We start from the raw sequence: 16,715 nt of genomic DNA, 5'->3' as shown, positions 1-16,715 counted from the left end.
GGGAGCAGGCATTAGCTTGCAGTAGTCTTTACGCATCACAAATGCAGACTTGTCTGTAGAAATGACTTCAACTGAAGCTATTTGAAAATCAATTTGTGCAAGAATGAAATATCACACTGCTGCCAGAATTTGTGAAAGTGATCTGCAGTTAAAGTCCAAGTTGAGTGAACCTTGAAAAACCCCTGGAGCTGCCCTTTGAACTTGAGAAATACGCCTTAACAGAGAACTCCAATTTCTGATTTGCTTGAAGTACTCTACATCGAAGGAAGAGGCAGCTGTTATTGTGCCACCTTGAAATAATAATTGCGAAAAGTCAGTCGTCAGGTCAGAAATGCATGTTAGAAAAGTCCGTTACCTTTGTAGTATGCATTGTAAACCATGTCGCTCATCCTCGGGAGCATGAGCCTGGTGCATGCGGCAGTTTCTGTTCGAGAAAAAGCATTCATTTCGTGAAATCGTTTGTGTGGAAGCTAAAAACTAAACCATGGCGTTAAATAAGGGAGGAACATGCCATGAAGAGCAAAAATGCAGGAATCGAGCTGTAGCCCTTTTTGGAGACAGTTGCATGTTTATGCGAGAACCATAATAAGGGAATAAGAACTACAAGTAGACATATACGAGTTTTTCAGTGAATCTACAACTTGAATGCACACATCGTTAATGTAGGGGCGGGAAATGAGGACCAGATTTAAACAGCTGTTGCCCGCCTTTCCTTTATATTGTGTTTTAATTCCCACTCAGTCTTTATGGCTTTAAAGCGTCTTGTCACAGCTTAACCCTTTCAGGCGCTTTGTACACAATTGTGTAAGCGGCAAACTTGCAGCTTTTTCTGAGAAACTGGAGCACTTAACAGCGATTTCATTATTTCAGTCAAATTGAGCACCCGTCTTGTTGCAAATGAGTTGCTTTTTTGTACCATGTAGCAAACGCAGTAAGTAATATTTCACATAAGAGTGAGCTAGGTAGCACTTTGTCCGCCATTTTTGTGCAGACAGATTTTGCCGGCAGTGAAAACATTGATTTTTTCTCAGTTTCGAGCGCAATGTGAATCTTCCAAACACAAAGCGATTCCATTATTCCGAGGATGTTTACCTGAGGCACGAGAACATTTCGATGTTGCTATTTCTAACAAATCTGACACTTTGTACGGAATTCTCCACATCGTTGTAAAAACTTACCTGCTGGTCTTCCACGTTCGAAAACTAACAAATTCGCTTTCTTGAGGCCTGAATGTACTACTCAGACGAAAAAATAACTGATTTCAGTCAAAACAAAAAATGGCGCCTGAAAGGGTTAACAGCAGCTGCCTGCCTTTCCGTTATATTGTCTTTTCATTCCCACGCAGTCTTCGTGGCCTTAAAGGGGCAGTGAAGAGGAATCTGAACTCGTCTTTTTGCCGCAGGAACGCGATCTACACGTTCCGAACATTCTCAGAAACTTCGATTTATTGCCCTGTGTGACCAATTTCCCTAATTAAATTGGATTAACGTCCGGCTTCCGCCTTTTCTTTTTTAATTCTCCGCGTACGGTGGCCGGAGTTGACCAATGCGTGGAGTGCCTTTCACCCAGTCCCGTGGCGGCTTGCCGCTCTGCCATCGGCGGAGTAATACATAGTAATCCGTAGAAGCAAATAGTCCGTGTGTATTTTTATTTCTTTGGGCTTATTTTGCGGCTATATTATCTGCGAATGAAACTACTTATTCACGGAAACCTAAAAAAACAAAATAAAGCTTAAGCAAAGCTTCCACGGTGCTGGCTGAAAGGCACTCCACGTGTTGGTCAACTCCGCCCACCGTACGGGGAGAATTAAAAAAATAAAGGCGGGAGATGGACGTTAATTTGATTTAATTAGGGAAATCGGCCATACAGGGCAATAAGTCGAAGTTCCTAGGAATGCTCGGAACGTGTAGGTCGATTTCCGGCAGCAAAAATACAAGTTCAGATTCCTCTTCAGTGCACCTTTAAAGCATCTTGTCGCAGACTGATGTAATTTTTCGGTACCAGCGAGCATGCATTTGGAATAGGGATAGGGTTCGGAATATGTCTATCACTTGTGGCTGCTTGGGGGTGAGGAGGACGCACTGACCCTTGACCCCAGGCCGGTGCGCTGGTGGGCCTGGCTGCCCGTGTGGCTGGTGCTGCTGATTGGGGTGGCGGGGGCGCTGGTGTGGCTGCACCTCGCCCTCAGGCAGGACGTGGACGCCCTCCGAACACGCCTGCACCGAGGTAATTGACACCCGCGGTGACCCCTCCTCCCGTTCCCTGCATCGTTAATGTCATCACGGTTGTTGCTCATCTCCATTTCTCTGCACTCGGATTTTGGTGCACTGGTTACAACATAGCTAGTGGCCTAGCGATTACCGCCTGTACTGAATCCAAGTGAGCACTACTGGTGTTCACGTTTTTTTTCTCCCGCTAATCCTGCTGACTTATGTGTGAAGTAATAACTGACTTGTGGTTCATGCATTGCTATACAGGAAGAATGGAGTTGTATGCAGTCATTGCCTATAGTTTGTCATTTGGGTCTTTTTTGTGTTGATGAAGTGAGCCTACATCAGCTGGCTGTAACGCCATGCAGTGTAGTGCCTGCGTTGGTATTATCTTCTTGCTATGTTGCTTCTGATACTTCAGCGTGCCCCAGTTGCACTTTTGCCTCGGCTGTGGCTAAAAATGAAATTCCTACGTCCTAGCAAAATAACACATGCCTGCAAAATAGCGCACTAAATGAAACATGCAACCATGGAAGTTGTGCATCATGTAATACAGTGCACAACAAGATTGGAGTTTAAGGAGACAATAGGATCAGTGCTACTGACTACTGAATTGAATAGTAAAACTGCTTAGGAGTTTTCTGGAAGTTTTCCTATTCATTCTAGGAAAACTTCTCGTGAATTGGAAAAATTCTATTCTGGAGTTTTCCTGTTCATTTCAGTGGTCAGTGGGGCTTGTGTTCATTCTGTTTTCTTCTTAGTGCCCCGTCTTGTGCGATGTGTTACATGATGAACAGCTACGAACTAGCCCTGCGTTTTGTGCTATTGAACAATCATGGTATTTAGTTTAGAGGAATACCCGTTTTAATTGGAATACACATTTTATCAACATCCTCAGTGATAAATGTTTTGATACACTAAAGTTCACTTACCTCTTTACGAAATATATATGTGGCCTTTGCATATTTTTGTGTGCATTACTTTGGAGCTGACACTCAAATTGGATTGAATGTTGTTTTATGTCCCCTTGGCTTCTACAAACAGCATAGGCCATCACAGGGTAATATGAAAACGGCCCACAGGAAGAAATTGATGGTAAAGATATGAAGCAGAAATAACCATAAGGCAGAAAGAAAGAACAACAATGAATCCCATAAAGACATTATTGAAAACTGAGGTAAGGTTGAAAGCTAGGCGAGTTGAATCAGATTCATGCTGAAAGTAGGGCAAGAGACAAGGGCGAAAGGAAGAAGCAAGACACGACACAAGCGCTATTTTCCAACAAAATCTTTATTGGGAAAACAGGAAAACCCACATCGTGGAAAGTTTTTCTAAAAAGGAAAGAAAGGAGAGAATAAGGTACAAACCAGAAAGATAACATGAATATCGCTTGGCAAGATATTCAGCCCAGCATGAAAGCTGAGTAACAACACATGTACACTACCTTGAAAACATCACTGTCACAATCAAGGAACGCCAGAAGTAACCTAGTTCCACGTGTGATCTAGATATGTTAGTTCTTTCGCAGTCAAAAAACTGAATTTTAAGTTGTTTGCTGATGAGTAGTTTGCTGACTAATGGCTTGCATGTCAGGATAGAATTCATCAGAGCATTTGACCATTTTTCCATAAAGCACCCACGTCATAAAAATTTCACGACTTAAATACCGGAATTATGCAGAAAATATGTTATAATAATGCTTCATCATGCTGAAAAGAAGTTGAGTGCATCATGTTCATTTTGGTGGTTTCTGCCGCAGTTACTTTGCATCAGCTTTGTTTGTCATTGTGCATCATGATTTATGGTGTGTGGTAGTGAAGTCTTATACACGGTTGGTTTTCTAACAGATAACAAATACAACCTTGAATGAAATGCTGTACCGTCTGTACAATAATATAATCCTCTATTCTGTTGTTGTTTTTATGTGGTTGGATTTTTTACTGATTTTCGTTCTGAACTGGCCTGACTACACAGACCCACTCTTGCCGTATTGCTGTTGTTTTGCACCTCCTTTTACTTAGTGTAGCACACAAGAAAAAATCGAAAATCGGTTTTTGGGAAAGGAAATGGTGCAGTATCTGTTTCACATCTCAGTGGACACTTGAACCGCGCCGAAAGGGAAGGGAGGAAGGTGGGAGTGAAAGAAGAAAGAGGTGCCGTAGTGGAGGTCTCCGGAATAATTTCGACCACTTGGGGATCTTTAACGTGCACTGACATCGCACAGCACACGGGCGCCTTTTTGCGTTTCGCCCCCATCGAAACGCGGCCGCCGCTGTCATGTTCGAACCCTGGTACTCCGGCTCGGTAGTCGAGCGCCTTAACCTCTGAGCCACCGCGGTGGGTGCACACAAGGTGCAATTCCGGAATTATGTTTTGGTGGGCTCAGATTAGTTAACTTCTCTTGATAGGTGCCATGGATGTGATGGAGGTACTAGTATTCTTATAGTAGTTCAAAAAATTTTAATCCTTGAGCCAAAACATTCTGAATGAAGCCACATCCACTGCGGTTACCTGTGATGGTGTAGTCAATTGAGAACTACATGAAAAGGTTGTTGTCACCAGATTATGTGCCATCTTTTTAGACTACAGTTGTCTGAATTGTTGTAGGTTGTGCTGCAGGTTGAAGAGAGCTTTATTGTGGCACTCGGTTGACCGGAACAGGAAAGACACGGCTGTGTCTACCAGATTGTTCAGTCTTTGACCTTTATCGCTTTGTGATGACCCCTTGGTCTCAGTGAAAAAAAATGACAAAAAAACGCTTTGCAGCATCAGTGGTAGTTCAGGAAATACATTGGCAAGAACAAAGAACCTCGGTTTGAAGCAACTGCACTCAAATCTGCTCTCTCCTCACAAAGTTTAAAAAATTTGAATTGGTTTTTGAGGGAATCAAGTGGCGCAGTAGTTGTCTCACATATCTCGGTGGACACCTGAACCGCGCCGTAAAGGAAGGGAGGAAGGTGGGAGTGAAAGAAGAAAGAGAGGAAGAGGTGCCGTAGCGGAGGTCTCCGGAATAATTTCGACCACCTGGGGATCTTTAACGTGCACTGACATCGCACCGCACAAGGGTGCCTTTTGTAATTTTTTAGTTTGGCTGTTGATGGGGCCAGAGGTATCCGGGGAATTGCAACAAAAGCAGATGTAGTGAAAAAAATTTACGACAGGAAGTAAACACAACAGAAATGACTCCCTGTAGTAAAGCGTTGTATATGATGCTTGAAGCATGACCAGTGCATGAAGCAGTTGTTATGCACACCTGAGGTGAAGTCCATTGGTAATCTGATACTTTTGGGGCAGCAGTGCTATCATAGTACCAGTCACCAGATATGTTATAATCACTGTGGAAACACTTCACACAATTGATGATTGGATTATTAAACTTAAGTTGTGACAGTTTCATGTGCACTTTCATAAGGCTACTGTTAGTATCCACTGGTGTTATCCAGTGGACTGTACATTTCAGCTGATAGGCATGGTTTATCTGTTTGTGATTAAGGCCCTCTTTCATGCTGTGTGCAGGCCCTCTCTTTATCTAAACTAGTTAAACTCACTATCAAACTTATTCTCATCAGTAATGATGCACACAGTGCTGATATGCCCGGCCAAGGAACAGAGAACTTGGAACCTCTGTCATTGAACCAAATGGCAATCATACCATCAGATATATCAGTGCTTAAAATGAAACCATCAAATAAGATACTGAACACAAAGGAGCAACACCAAATGGCTGAATGAAACCTAATGACTGTGTTGAATAATTCTTACTCAAGAGTGAATTTAGTAGTCTTTTGTGTGAACATCTTTTTCGAATGCCATGCACAAAACAGCGCAGACATGAAGTCCATCCAGCTACCAACGGATAAATCCACCGTTCTTCTCCTGCCCAGCACTGCCAACAAACTTGCATTCAATGGGGTGTAGACTGCTAGCCGGTCCTAGCCAGATTTTGTTGACAAGCATGGCAAAACAAAGGAAAGTTGCGCACATTTTTCTGGAGCAAGATGTTTTGTTCTGCCATTGGAAGTGTTGTATTGTGCTGAAAATAACAGTGCAGCTGCTCTACGGTGTCTTCATCCTGTCAAAAAATTGTTCTCTCAAATTTTCTAAGCCCCAGAAATACTTTACATTGAGAGCAGCAATGACATGCTTGTTTGTTGGAAGTCTCCTTGTCTGGGGGAAAAAAATGGAGGGAGTGAAAGAAGAAAGAAAGAAAGAGGTTCTGTAGTGGAGGGAACCAGGCTGGAAGGGAAGTATAAAGGAGGGAGTGAAAGAAGAAAGGAAGAAAGAGGTGCCGTAGTGGAGGGAACCAGGCCGGAAAGGAAGGGATAAAGGAGGGAGTGAAAGAAGAAAGAAGTTCCGTAGTGGAGGGCTCCAGAATAATTTCGACCACCTGAGGATCTTTAAAGTGCACTGATATGACACAGTGCACGTTAAACTGCACTGACATCGCACAGCACACGGGCGCCTTTTGCATTTTGCCTTCATCGAAACGTGGTTGCCGTAGTCTGGTTCGAACCCGGGTACTCCGGTCAGTAGACGAGCACCTTAACCACTGAGCCACCGTGGTGGTTACTTGTCTGGGACCAGATTTCGGAAAAAGAAATGGTCAAGCCTGGTTTCTGTGATGAACAAGGGAACAGCTAGTTTTCTGATTCCTTTAATTTTCTCCTTGTGGCAGTTAATTGAAGCAGAGAAGCTTCTTTCTTTCTCTCTTTTTCAGCTTGTATGAGAGGCGCTTAAAACTGTCTTCAGTTGACTCTTGCCTGTGCATTTTGTGGGGTTCCCGGTCAAAACTGATCCCATTATTGATGAGAAATGGTGGCTTTTTAATTCCTCTTGTCTGGATGGTTGTATTTAGGGAAAAGGAAAATGTGAAGTGCTGCCCTGGTTCTATGAACTGCCCTGGTTAAAGGGTTGCCTGTGTTAGATTAAAAAATGTTGTGCCATATTTGTATTTATTTGGCATTATGACAGTAAAGAGTGCGCCGTGGCAAAGCCACATGAATTCTGTCTTTAAAATTTGCCAGACTTGTTAACGACCTATGTACTACTTACAGGAAGAACGCCTGCCAAGTTTTTTCTGGTACAGATTTGACTCTGCATGTTTCGTTCGTGATTTGAGCTCTTAATTCATCTTAATTTTGCCCTTGCTTGTGACGTGAGCGTTCGCATCCTTTCTCATTCGTATCTTGTCTTCCCTGGAGCTGTCTTTGGGTCGAGCTTTCTGGACAGTGCCCGCAGTGCATTGTGCTCAGTGCCCGAACTTGCATGCAGTGGACGTGGATGGCAAGAAACTGCCAGCGCAGCTGCATGACCTGCATAGCCAGATCAAGGGCCTCGAGCAAAACCTGAGCAGCACGGCTGCTGAGCTGCACCGAACTGCTGCGGACCTTGCAGCACTGGCCAAGCAGGTTCGTAGCCAAGGCACTGATTCCTTTTTGCTTTGGAAGTCTCGGGGGTAGCTCTTTTTTCTTTTTTTTAAACTTCTTCTCGGCTGCTAGTTTCGTGCCTAGCCTTTCTTCATCAGGATGTGAGGCTGCAATTTGTTTTGCTCATTTTATGGCAAGATTCGTCAATGGAAGCATGCCCTGAGTTGTCGTGTAAGTGAAGCCTGTTGTAGTTGCAGGCTTGGCTTGGCTTGACTTGGTACCCTGAATCAGCAATAAGCCAAGGCAAGCCAAATCAAGACCCAACCCAACAGAAAGAGTAGAGAAAGACAAAGAAGACAAGAGAAAAAAGAGAATAATAAGGGGGGAAAGATTGAGGGACACAAATGTGGAGAGAAAGATGGACATGCCAGCTCCTGCCGAATGTTTTAACTAAGCCTAGCGTAGTTTAGCAAGTTTGTCTTTTATCTTGGAATAGGGTGCATTCACCTAACCTGCGCATAAAGGCCAGGCAAATGCTCTCACATTTGCGTTTGACACATGAGCTGGTTCGCTTCCGTTGCTCCGTCCTTTGGATCACCTTGGCTTTGAGGGGACACTGAGGACAGCTTCGTTCAATTTTTCGTCTTACTAAAAGGTGATTGTTTAGTTAGTTCTTTGAGGTTTGTTGGTGTTTCTTCGGCAGGAAAAAACGAATTTATTGCTCAGGAAATTGGATTTGAAACGGTGCTTTTTTTTTTGTCCGCACTGTTCGATTCAAACTTGTGACATCAGTGCTGAAAAGAGGCCTGTCATCACTGCCTGGAAGTAGATGGCGGTGTGATTGAGCCTCGGAGATCCTTGAGAAGAGACAGCATTGGCATCACTGTAGTTTGTTCGTGAAAGCACCTCGTGGTGACGAAGCCTGTATTTAATTTCTTTCCCCTCTCTTAGCTAATAAAAGTCAACCCATTTGTGGAATAGTCTTGATGATCACATTCAAATTTCACCTACACTTCATGCCTTTCAAAAACAATTAAAACATTTTCTACTAAGTTCAACCTAGTGTACATTCTTTAGTGCTTTTTTTTTGTTTTGTTTTTTCTAATTATAACATGTTTATTTGATGTTTTCACTAGTATCAAGTGCCTACTGCTGTAACATGCTTATTGCTATATAGTTGCCTTATTTGTTGCTGTCGTCTACATCATATGTAACAGCTTATAGTGGTCGGGACCCTCAAACAAATTTTGTTGGGTCCCTGAAGTTCTGTGTTTGTATTTCATGTTTTATGCTAAATAAATACTTTCTTTCTTTCTTTCTTTCTTTCTTTCTTTCTTTCAGTGAAAGCGACACCTGCATAATTAGGTCGAGGGTAATCAGTTGGCATTGGCCAGCTTCAAATAGTCGGCAGTGTGCCTTTAAAGTATTGTATTTCTCAATTACTGAGCTGAAAAATGGGTTCAGCTAAGCTGTACGCGTTGTTCCGACTGTCCTTGTGTGCACCTTTGGAAGCCGCTAAAAGCAGCAGTAGTTGCCCCCGCTAACTGGTGTCTGTGCTCTTCTCGACAGGTGGCTGAGCTGAAGGCAACCACGGGAAGCCTGCAAGAGAGCGTGGCTTCAGCGCCTCAGATCAAGGGTCTCCCCAGCGCCGTCACTGATCTCAAGCAGGTGTGTCCATCGACTGTGCAGCTGTCTGTCATCAGTAGCTCATCACTGAAGGCAGATTCGTTTCCCTCAAGTGGCATTTTTGCATGTGTGCAATCTGTGTAACATTCCTTAATTTACGTACACTAGCTGTGCACCGCATTTGTTTCGATGTGTCTTTCTGGGCCAAGGCACTCATTGGCGCAGGCGCCTAGGTGCCTCTTGCTGAAATTTTTGTGTCGATTTGTTTGCGTGGACTATCATATGTTTCATCCCGCATCGATCACTCACGGAAAGTTGGCGTTCCTCGTTGCCGGACAACATCCTGCATAAATTCCTTTATCCCGAAAACATCGTCGGAGTGGAACCACCTACCACCACATATTGTAGCTGCAAAGGACGTTGATGAGTTTAGGGCACTGTTGTCATTACAATATGGTTTACCATAGCCTCAGTTGGTTCACTTCGTTTTGTATATTGTGTATTTAGCCCTGTTCCTTTTTTTTTTTCGCATGCACTTTGTTCTGTTAATAGCCTTCTGCCATCGTACCCGTTCAATGTTTCTACGAAGGGTGATGTTCTAGTTCGTATCTTTGTGTTTCCATGAAATGTTTTTTGACTGTTTTTGTGAATTTATTCGTTTTGGTGTTGGTATTCCCAATTATTGTATTGTTTCGCATTTTTGAATCATGTATTTTCTTGCAGCTAGTTTTTTTTTTTTTTTTCAATCATGCGTATCATTTTTTGTAGGCATGCCTATGTATGCGTTAACCCCCTTTTTGTAACAGTTTCATTTTATATCTATGTACCACTCCCCTCAATAATGCCCTGTGGGCCATGAGGGTATCAGAAATAAAATAAATAAATAAATAAATAAAGTGATCCTGTTCGCGGCTGATGAAGGCGTTTCATGCCTGAACACGTGTGCGTCTGTGTGTGTGCAGAATGTAGCCAACCTGGGCAGCCAGGTGTCGAGCCTGGAGAACGGCCTGCAGGCCCTCAAGGAGCAGCACACCAGCCTGCAGGCACTGCGCAAGGACCTCGACCAGATTAAGGTGAGGCGCACCACCCTTGTAACGGCACGCTTTTCAGATTTTGTAACCATTTGTTTTCATGACTGTTATTGTCTACGCAAATATTTGAATATGCAGTGGATCACATATCGAATGAATTGCTTGTGACATTGCTGCGAAATGTATTTTAGCTAGTGAGCTGTGTGGTGTAGTTTTTCAGTGGTGTAGCATATTGTGTTGTGTAATGATGTATGTTAGCTGTGGTGTCATATCGTGTTGTTACCCCTGCTTACTGTAATGCCTTTTCAGGTGTTGTGAATAATTTTGTAAGTGAACAGGAAAACAAACTTAAAGGTGCACTGAAGAGGATTCTGAACATGTCTTTTTGCCGCGGGAACTCGATCCACACGTTCCTAGCATTCTTAGAAACTGCAACTTATTGCCCTGTGTGGCCGATTTCCCCAATTAAAACGAATTAACGTCTGGCTCCCGCCTTTTTTTAAAATTCTGCCTCGTACGATGGGCGGAGTCGACCAACGCGTGAAGCTCCTTTCAGCCAGCTCCGTGGAGGCTTTGCTTTCGCTTTATTTTGTTTTTTAGGTTTCCATGAATAAATAGTTTCATTCGCAGATAATATAGCTGCAAAATAAGCCCGAAGAAATAAAAATACGCGCGGACTATTTGCTACTACGGACTACTACGTATTACTCCGCCGATGGCAGAGCGGCAAGCCGCCATGGGACTGGGTGAAAGGCGCTCCACGCGTTGGTCGACTCCGCCCACCGTACGAGGCAGAATTAAAAAAAAAAAGGCGGGAGCCGGACGTTAATTCGATTTAATTGGGGAAATCGGCCACACGGGGCAGTAAATCGCAGTTTCTAAGAATGCTAGGAACGTGTAGATCGAGTTCCCGCGGCAAAAAGACAAGTTCAGATTCCTCTTCAGTGCACCTTTAAGTCAGCAATTTATTCCCAAGCCATTGACCTGCTTTTGGTGTCTTAGTTGAAAGGCTGTGAGCTCAAATGAATTTTCTTCGTGTGTTAGGCTGCCAGTCTAGTTATGTAGGATTACAGGCACCGGTGCTTAATGCGTGCAACTTTTCTTGGTAATATGGCTTTGATCATGGAAGTTCTTTGAAAAAGTAATCAACTGATTTTAGTTGATAAATGTTATGATGGTCTTTGAAAGATGTCACTGACCAACAAAAGACCTTCAGTTGCTCAAGTGAGGCTATTGTGCCACCTTTTTTTTCCGCCCTCCCTCTGGAAAGAGAGCAGTTACGGCAGCTTACTTGGCAATTTCAGTGACAACCACCGTTTTGCAGTTGTCTGCGCTTTTCTGCCAGAGCTGAAGCCAAAGTGAGAAGCGTGGGGCCTCGTGATTTTGACACACAGTGCATTCGTGAATGGCGTTCCGCTGTGCAGTGCCTCGGAAGCAGTAATGGAATTAAACCGAACGGTGATATTGGGCAGGTGGACAGTGTGTAAAAGTTTGCAGTTTGAAAAGTAGTAGAGCTTGTCTGAGTGACAGAGCTGCTCCATGCCTAGCCAAATGCTGTTCATTTTCGATGTAAACGTGTTGCACAGCGCATGTGTGGCGCCCACTTGACGCAGACTTATCGGTCCCGTTTCTCCGCAGGAGCAAGTCCAGCGGGCGGGCAACTCATCCTCGTCGGCTGCAGATGATCAGGGCTCCACCCACACCAACCTGCACGACTTGGAACAGGTCAGAGTCCTCTCCAGCTGGAATGAGTCACTGCTAGCATCAGGCACGTGCAGTATGCAAATGCAATGCTCGTACTGTCACATGGGCACTTGCAGTGATCCCGATGGAGTTCGATTCAAATTGAAGCTCTCAGTGAGCGCGACGTTTTACAAACGCCGTTACACAATCCCACTGAATCCTAATCGCTCAATGAGTTGGCATGGGCTGCATGTGAGTATAGTTGTGCATCATCATCATCATCATCAGCCTGACTACACCCACTGCAGGGCAAAGGCCTCTCCCATGTCTCTCCAATTAACCCTGTCCTTTGTCAGTTGCCGCCACTGTATCCCCGCAAACTTCTTATTAATCTCATCCGCCCACCTAACTTTCTGCCGTCCCCTGCTACGAATGGTGGCAAAGAATTTTTCATTACTTTTTGGCCGAGCTGTTCGGTCTTATTCGGTTTTCTGTGCTGATTTGAAATATAAAGTTGATTTTCTATCATGCCTGCTAGTTCTTAAAATATTGCACATTTATATTCCGTTGCTTGTAATCACAATAGAAAAGGACCTACTGATTAGAGAATTGTTGTGGAAATGTGGCTAGGTAGCATAAAATACAAGGAATGCAATGTTGGAATTGCTTTTCAGGTTAAGCTATTATTAGTTATATCGCGGCATTTTTAATTTCAATCTTCATAGGCTGGTTAATGGGTGGTGTAAATTGGAATGCACAAAGTAAGTTGTAAGCGCAAATTAAGAGACCTGATCCCAACATTGCGTGGGGAAATCATTTCACAGCGTGCTGCAACAAAAATTATTGCTACATCTATTCTGGGTGCCAAGATATCCTCCTCATAAACTTGTAAATGGTAGAAAACATGTCTTAATAAATTCGGCAAAAACAAACAGGGATGAAGGGTAAATTGGAGTTATAAATTTGCTTTACAGCTAAAATTTGATCCAACAATTGATGAGCTTCATAGATAGATGGGCTGTAGGTTTCAGAAATGCTGTTTTTATTATTTTTTTTTGCCCTAAAGGCCATCAGAAACTCTCGCAAAACACTATATTACTCCACCATATTACTGGCTCGTGTATGTGGGAACCATGCTTGTTCGCTACTTCCCTGGCAGGCGTATGCAATGTTGAGTGTTGACGCAATTTTTGCAAGAAGTCAAGCTGGGCTGAATATAATAAAAAATTGTTCTAAATTTTATACATTTCATACAATATCCTTCTGTATTTTTCATTGTTAGTTTTGTTTTTAAATGTTCTCTGAGCGCAAACTTAGCAGCTCTTGACTCGGATCGAAAAAGCTTGATCACGCTTCAGGAACCTTTGTAAGGCTGAGAAGGACTTTGTCGTATTGCCGTTGAATTGGCCATGTAGCAACGCTGTACGCATGTTGGGTTCAATCCCAGTTGACTCGGATCGCAATCAAAAGTGCCAATTTGACAGTGGCATTAGGCTGAAGTGGGAATTTACCGGGTGCCCAGAAATAGCTCAGTCGGGTTTGGCACATTGGAGGCATTAAAATAAACATCATCATAAAGCAAGTTGGAACAGGGGAACCCTTTCATGGCACAAGGTTTGATATAATTTGGAGTTAGAACGCAAAAATACGTGTTCTCCAAAGATTAATTAATTGTGGCTTCATTAATAATACTTCCAGCCATAGTAGTATCTTCCCAGTGGATGCTTGTTGGTATGGGCAAGAGCATATGCTACTGCTTTGGCCACTGTGTTTGACTTAATGTGGCAAAACTAGAGCACAGACTATTTTACATGCTATTGCTGAGTGGTGGCACCAGGCACTATTCTTTGGCTACTGCTAGGTTGCACTAAGCTTGTTACTATGTGGCCTTTTGCTATGCATGGGATGGTTTCGTGCTCTTGACTCCAAAGTGTTCCTTGTTTGTATCCATTTCATTGATGCTGAAGAGAGGTAGACTGTTATGTTTTTTCATGTAACACAGGGAGATATGAAAGATCAGTGTCATATGCAGCCTCGTTTTGGGCACTCTGCTTTAGGCACTGGGGTGCCAGGGTGCTTAAAAAAAATTGTAGAGCAGGTTACACTCTCTTGTAAGACTGGTGACACAGCGATGATGCTGTTTGAGTTTGGTTCGACTAAGTTAACCGTGATTATACTCTCCAAGATCCACAAACGCCTGATGCCCCCTGTTGGAGCGGATGACAACTAATGCAATAGTTGTTGTCTGCTCCAACAGGGGGCGTCAGTGGTGGGTGACCTCATTACTGCGAACACAGCCACAGATGCGCATGGCTAATGGATATCAACCTCCGGCTTAAGCAGCGTCGCTGTTCAACTGTCACAATGCAGAGTGTCCAGCGCTGCCTGGGCGAGGTGCGAGCCGTGGTGGACCAGCGTCTGGTGGACATCGAGTCCGACCTCAAGGAGGTGCACTCCGCCACCGAGAACCACACCGACATCCTCCTCAGGCAGCAGGTGGGTCTGCCAAGGTCACCGAGGTTTCACACACAGGACAAAGCTGCATGCCCGATAGCTGGCACATCTGCTTGTTGTAGCTGTGATGTAACATAGAAGCCACCTCTCTGTGTACTGGCTTGGAAGCCCAAGTGCGCTATGACTGTAACGGTTAGGTCAGACTAGTGTCGCCTGGAAATGCAAACCTTGGAGCATTTGCCAGTGCACAAACTTGCAGGTTCACATGCATTTTTTTTTCTCTTTTTTTTTCTTCCTTTATTAACTTGACTTTACCTATATTTCTTGCTCTTAGCTCTCCTTGCCTAACTGTTTCGAATCTGGGTGTGTAGAGCAAGTTATCACACCACATTCATTTTTTTTTTCCTTTATTAACTTAACGTTACCTTGCTTTCTTACTCTCGTCTTTCCTTGCCTAATGGTTTTGAACCTGGGTGCGTAGAACAAGTATCACGTTGAGCAGTGGGGAACTTGGAGTGCCTATCCATTTCTGGTAGCTGGCCACTTAGGATAGGAGACATTTTTTCTAAGTCACAGCTAAATTTTTTCATTGTATGCAGGCCCTGATTCTTAACCCTTAATCTGCCACTCCCGAGATAACTCGTTCTGGCTTTTTAACTCACCCCCTGCCGCTCCCGATAATACTCGTGTAAAAAAAACTATGCAAATATGTACCGCCATCTATGGAGAGACTCTGTAAATTCATAGATCTTGTAGGGTAAATTTTAAACGACAGATGGCGCGCATGTTTCCACATCCGAGTCGCTTCGTTTTGGTCTGCGCACAGCAGCCATGAGGCTATGTGCCACACTCGTCTGCGCTTGGCGGACGAAGAAATTCAAAATTGCTTGTGAATTCGGAGTCCAATGATAATGAGAACGAGGAAGGAGCCCACCTAAGTGCCTTGTGGAGTGATGACAGCGATGAAGTCCCCCTGCCACCGAAAAATCCACGTAAGAAGAGGACATCCGACAGGCCAGACTGGTGCTGGAAGATTTGATTCATTACAACTAATATCTATAAGATTATCCTGAATAAACATGTCTACATGCCCTGCACAGCATTTTAGTGCGTTACTAGCAAAAAATTTCCAGGAAACTAACATGCAAAAAAAACCCGGCAGGGTGTGTGCAGATGTGAGTAAAAAAACCTGGCAGTGAAAGGGTTAAAATACTAGGGATGAAAACTTGTCGGGCACGCCAAGGCAGTGTTCGTTATGGGAGTGCTAGACGGCTGCTAATGAAACACTGAGAGCATGCTAGGGGCACTAATGTAGGTGCGATGTTTCAACGGACTATTCAGTGTGCTGGCGGGTCTCATCAGACGGTTCAGTCCATTATAGTCTGCAACAACGTTCGCAGTGTTTGACAGTACTGTATGGGGTCGTTTTGCCCGGTAGCTTGGCTGGTGGCATGTTATGGTGGGGCACTGCAGCTGACACCTCACGGCATGCTTCTTTAAATACGGTTCTCTTCCCCCCCCCCCCCCCCCCCAGACGCAGCTTGAAGGGGTGCTCAACTGCAGCCACACCTGTCCAGCTGACCTGTCTCCCGAGAACCTCAGTCTGGCTGTGAGTTGGTCCTCCTCTGTGGACGTGTTTCACCAAGTTTGGGGCGCAAGAAAGTTTGGAGGGTCATACAATAGCTGAATGCTTAATTATTCACAGGGTCAGTGGCCTTCGCAATGACCAGCACCTCAGTTGTGGCTCTTCCTTAATCTCACTGTGGCTGTTGCACATTCGTTTATTGTATTGTTGTTGTGATGTTCGTATGTTAGTTGTGAAGCCAACAGTACTGATTAACTGTTCAAAAACATGTTTACCCGCTGTGGTGGCTCAGCAGTTCTGGCATTTGACTGCTTAGCCCAAGGTTGCTTAGTGGGTTTCAGCTGCAGTGGCTGCATTTGGATGGAGGAGAAATGCTTAAGATGGCCATGCGATGTGCTACTGCACGTTAGCCCTTTATAAGGGGCAAGCTCTGTGCTTGTCTTATATGCCGAGAAATGATAAAATAGCACTCAGAATGTCTTCACGAATTGAATGAAATCACTTGCAAACCGTTTTGACTATTGGTTTTGTAGGGCTTCACATTCGTTGCAATGGCTTCGTAAAAAGACCTCTAATGTGGTACATATCTGTACAGTCTTTTGGACATGTTGGACAACTTGCATTAGAATTGAAAATTGCTTCAAGAAGTGCTATGAAGCTGTTGACTGATGGAAAAGCCTCAGAAGCTTAACAATTAAACATTTTTTTCTTTTCCCTGGCAAGATGTCTTGTTGAACTGTACACCCGTGCTTGTAAAAAC

General features: G+C 44.0%; 1 protein-coding gene across 3 annotated transcripts in view; it reads left to right on the top strand.

Moving 5' to 3' along the window:
- LOC149367057 (uncharacterized) overlaps nt 1-16,715 on the top strand; it is a 46,990-nt gene that overhangs the window by 18,295 nt on the left and 11,980 nt on the right. For 2 of the 3 annotated variants that reach the window (XM_089553888.1, XM_089553902.1), the window contains 6 exons: nt 7,482-7,618; nt 9,146-9,244; nt 10,165-10,275; nt 11,872-11,958; nt 14,287-14,412; nt 15,905-15,979. In XM_089553888.1, the coding sequence (XP_089410014.1) occupies nt 7,482-7,618; nt 9,146-9,244; nt 10,165-10,275; nt 11,872-11,958; nt 14,287-14,412; nt 15,905-15,979 (635 nt within the window). Of the gene's footprint in view, nt 1-2,098; nt 2,227-7,481; nt 7,619-9,145; nt 9,245-10,164; nt 10,276-11,871; nt 11,959-14,286; nt 14,413-15,904; nt 15,980-16,715 lie in introns of all 3 variants that reach the window. The other variant, XM_089553896.1, reaches the window with a different exon arrangement.

The sequence above is a fragment of the Amblyomma mixtum genome, chromosome 1, assembly GCF_055824585.1.
Source record: "Amblyomma mixtum isolate Tamu chromosome 1, ASM5582458v1, whole genome shotgun sequence".
Classification (NCBI taxonomy): domain Eukaryota; kingdom Metazoa; phylum Arthropoda; class Arachnida; order Ixodida; family Ixodidae; genus Amblyomma; species Amblyomma mixtum.
This window is presented reverse-complemented; position numbering and strand designations above follow the sequence as displayed.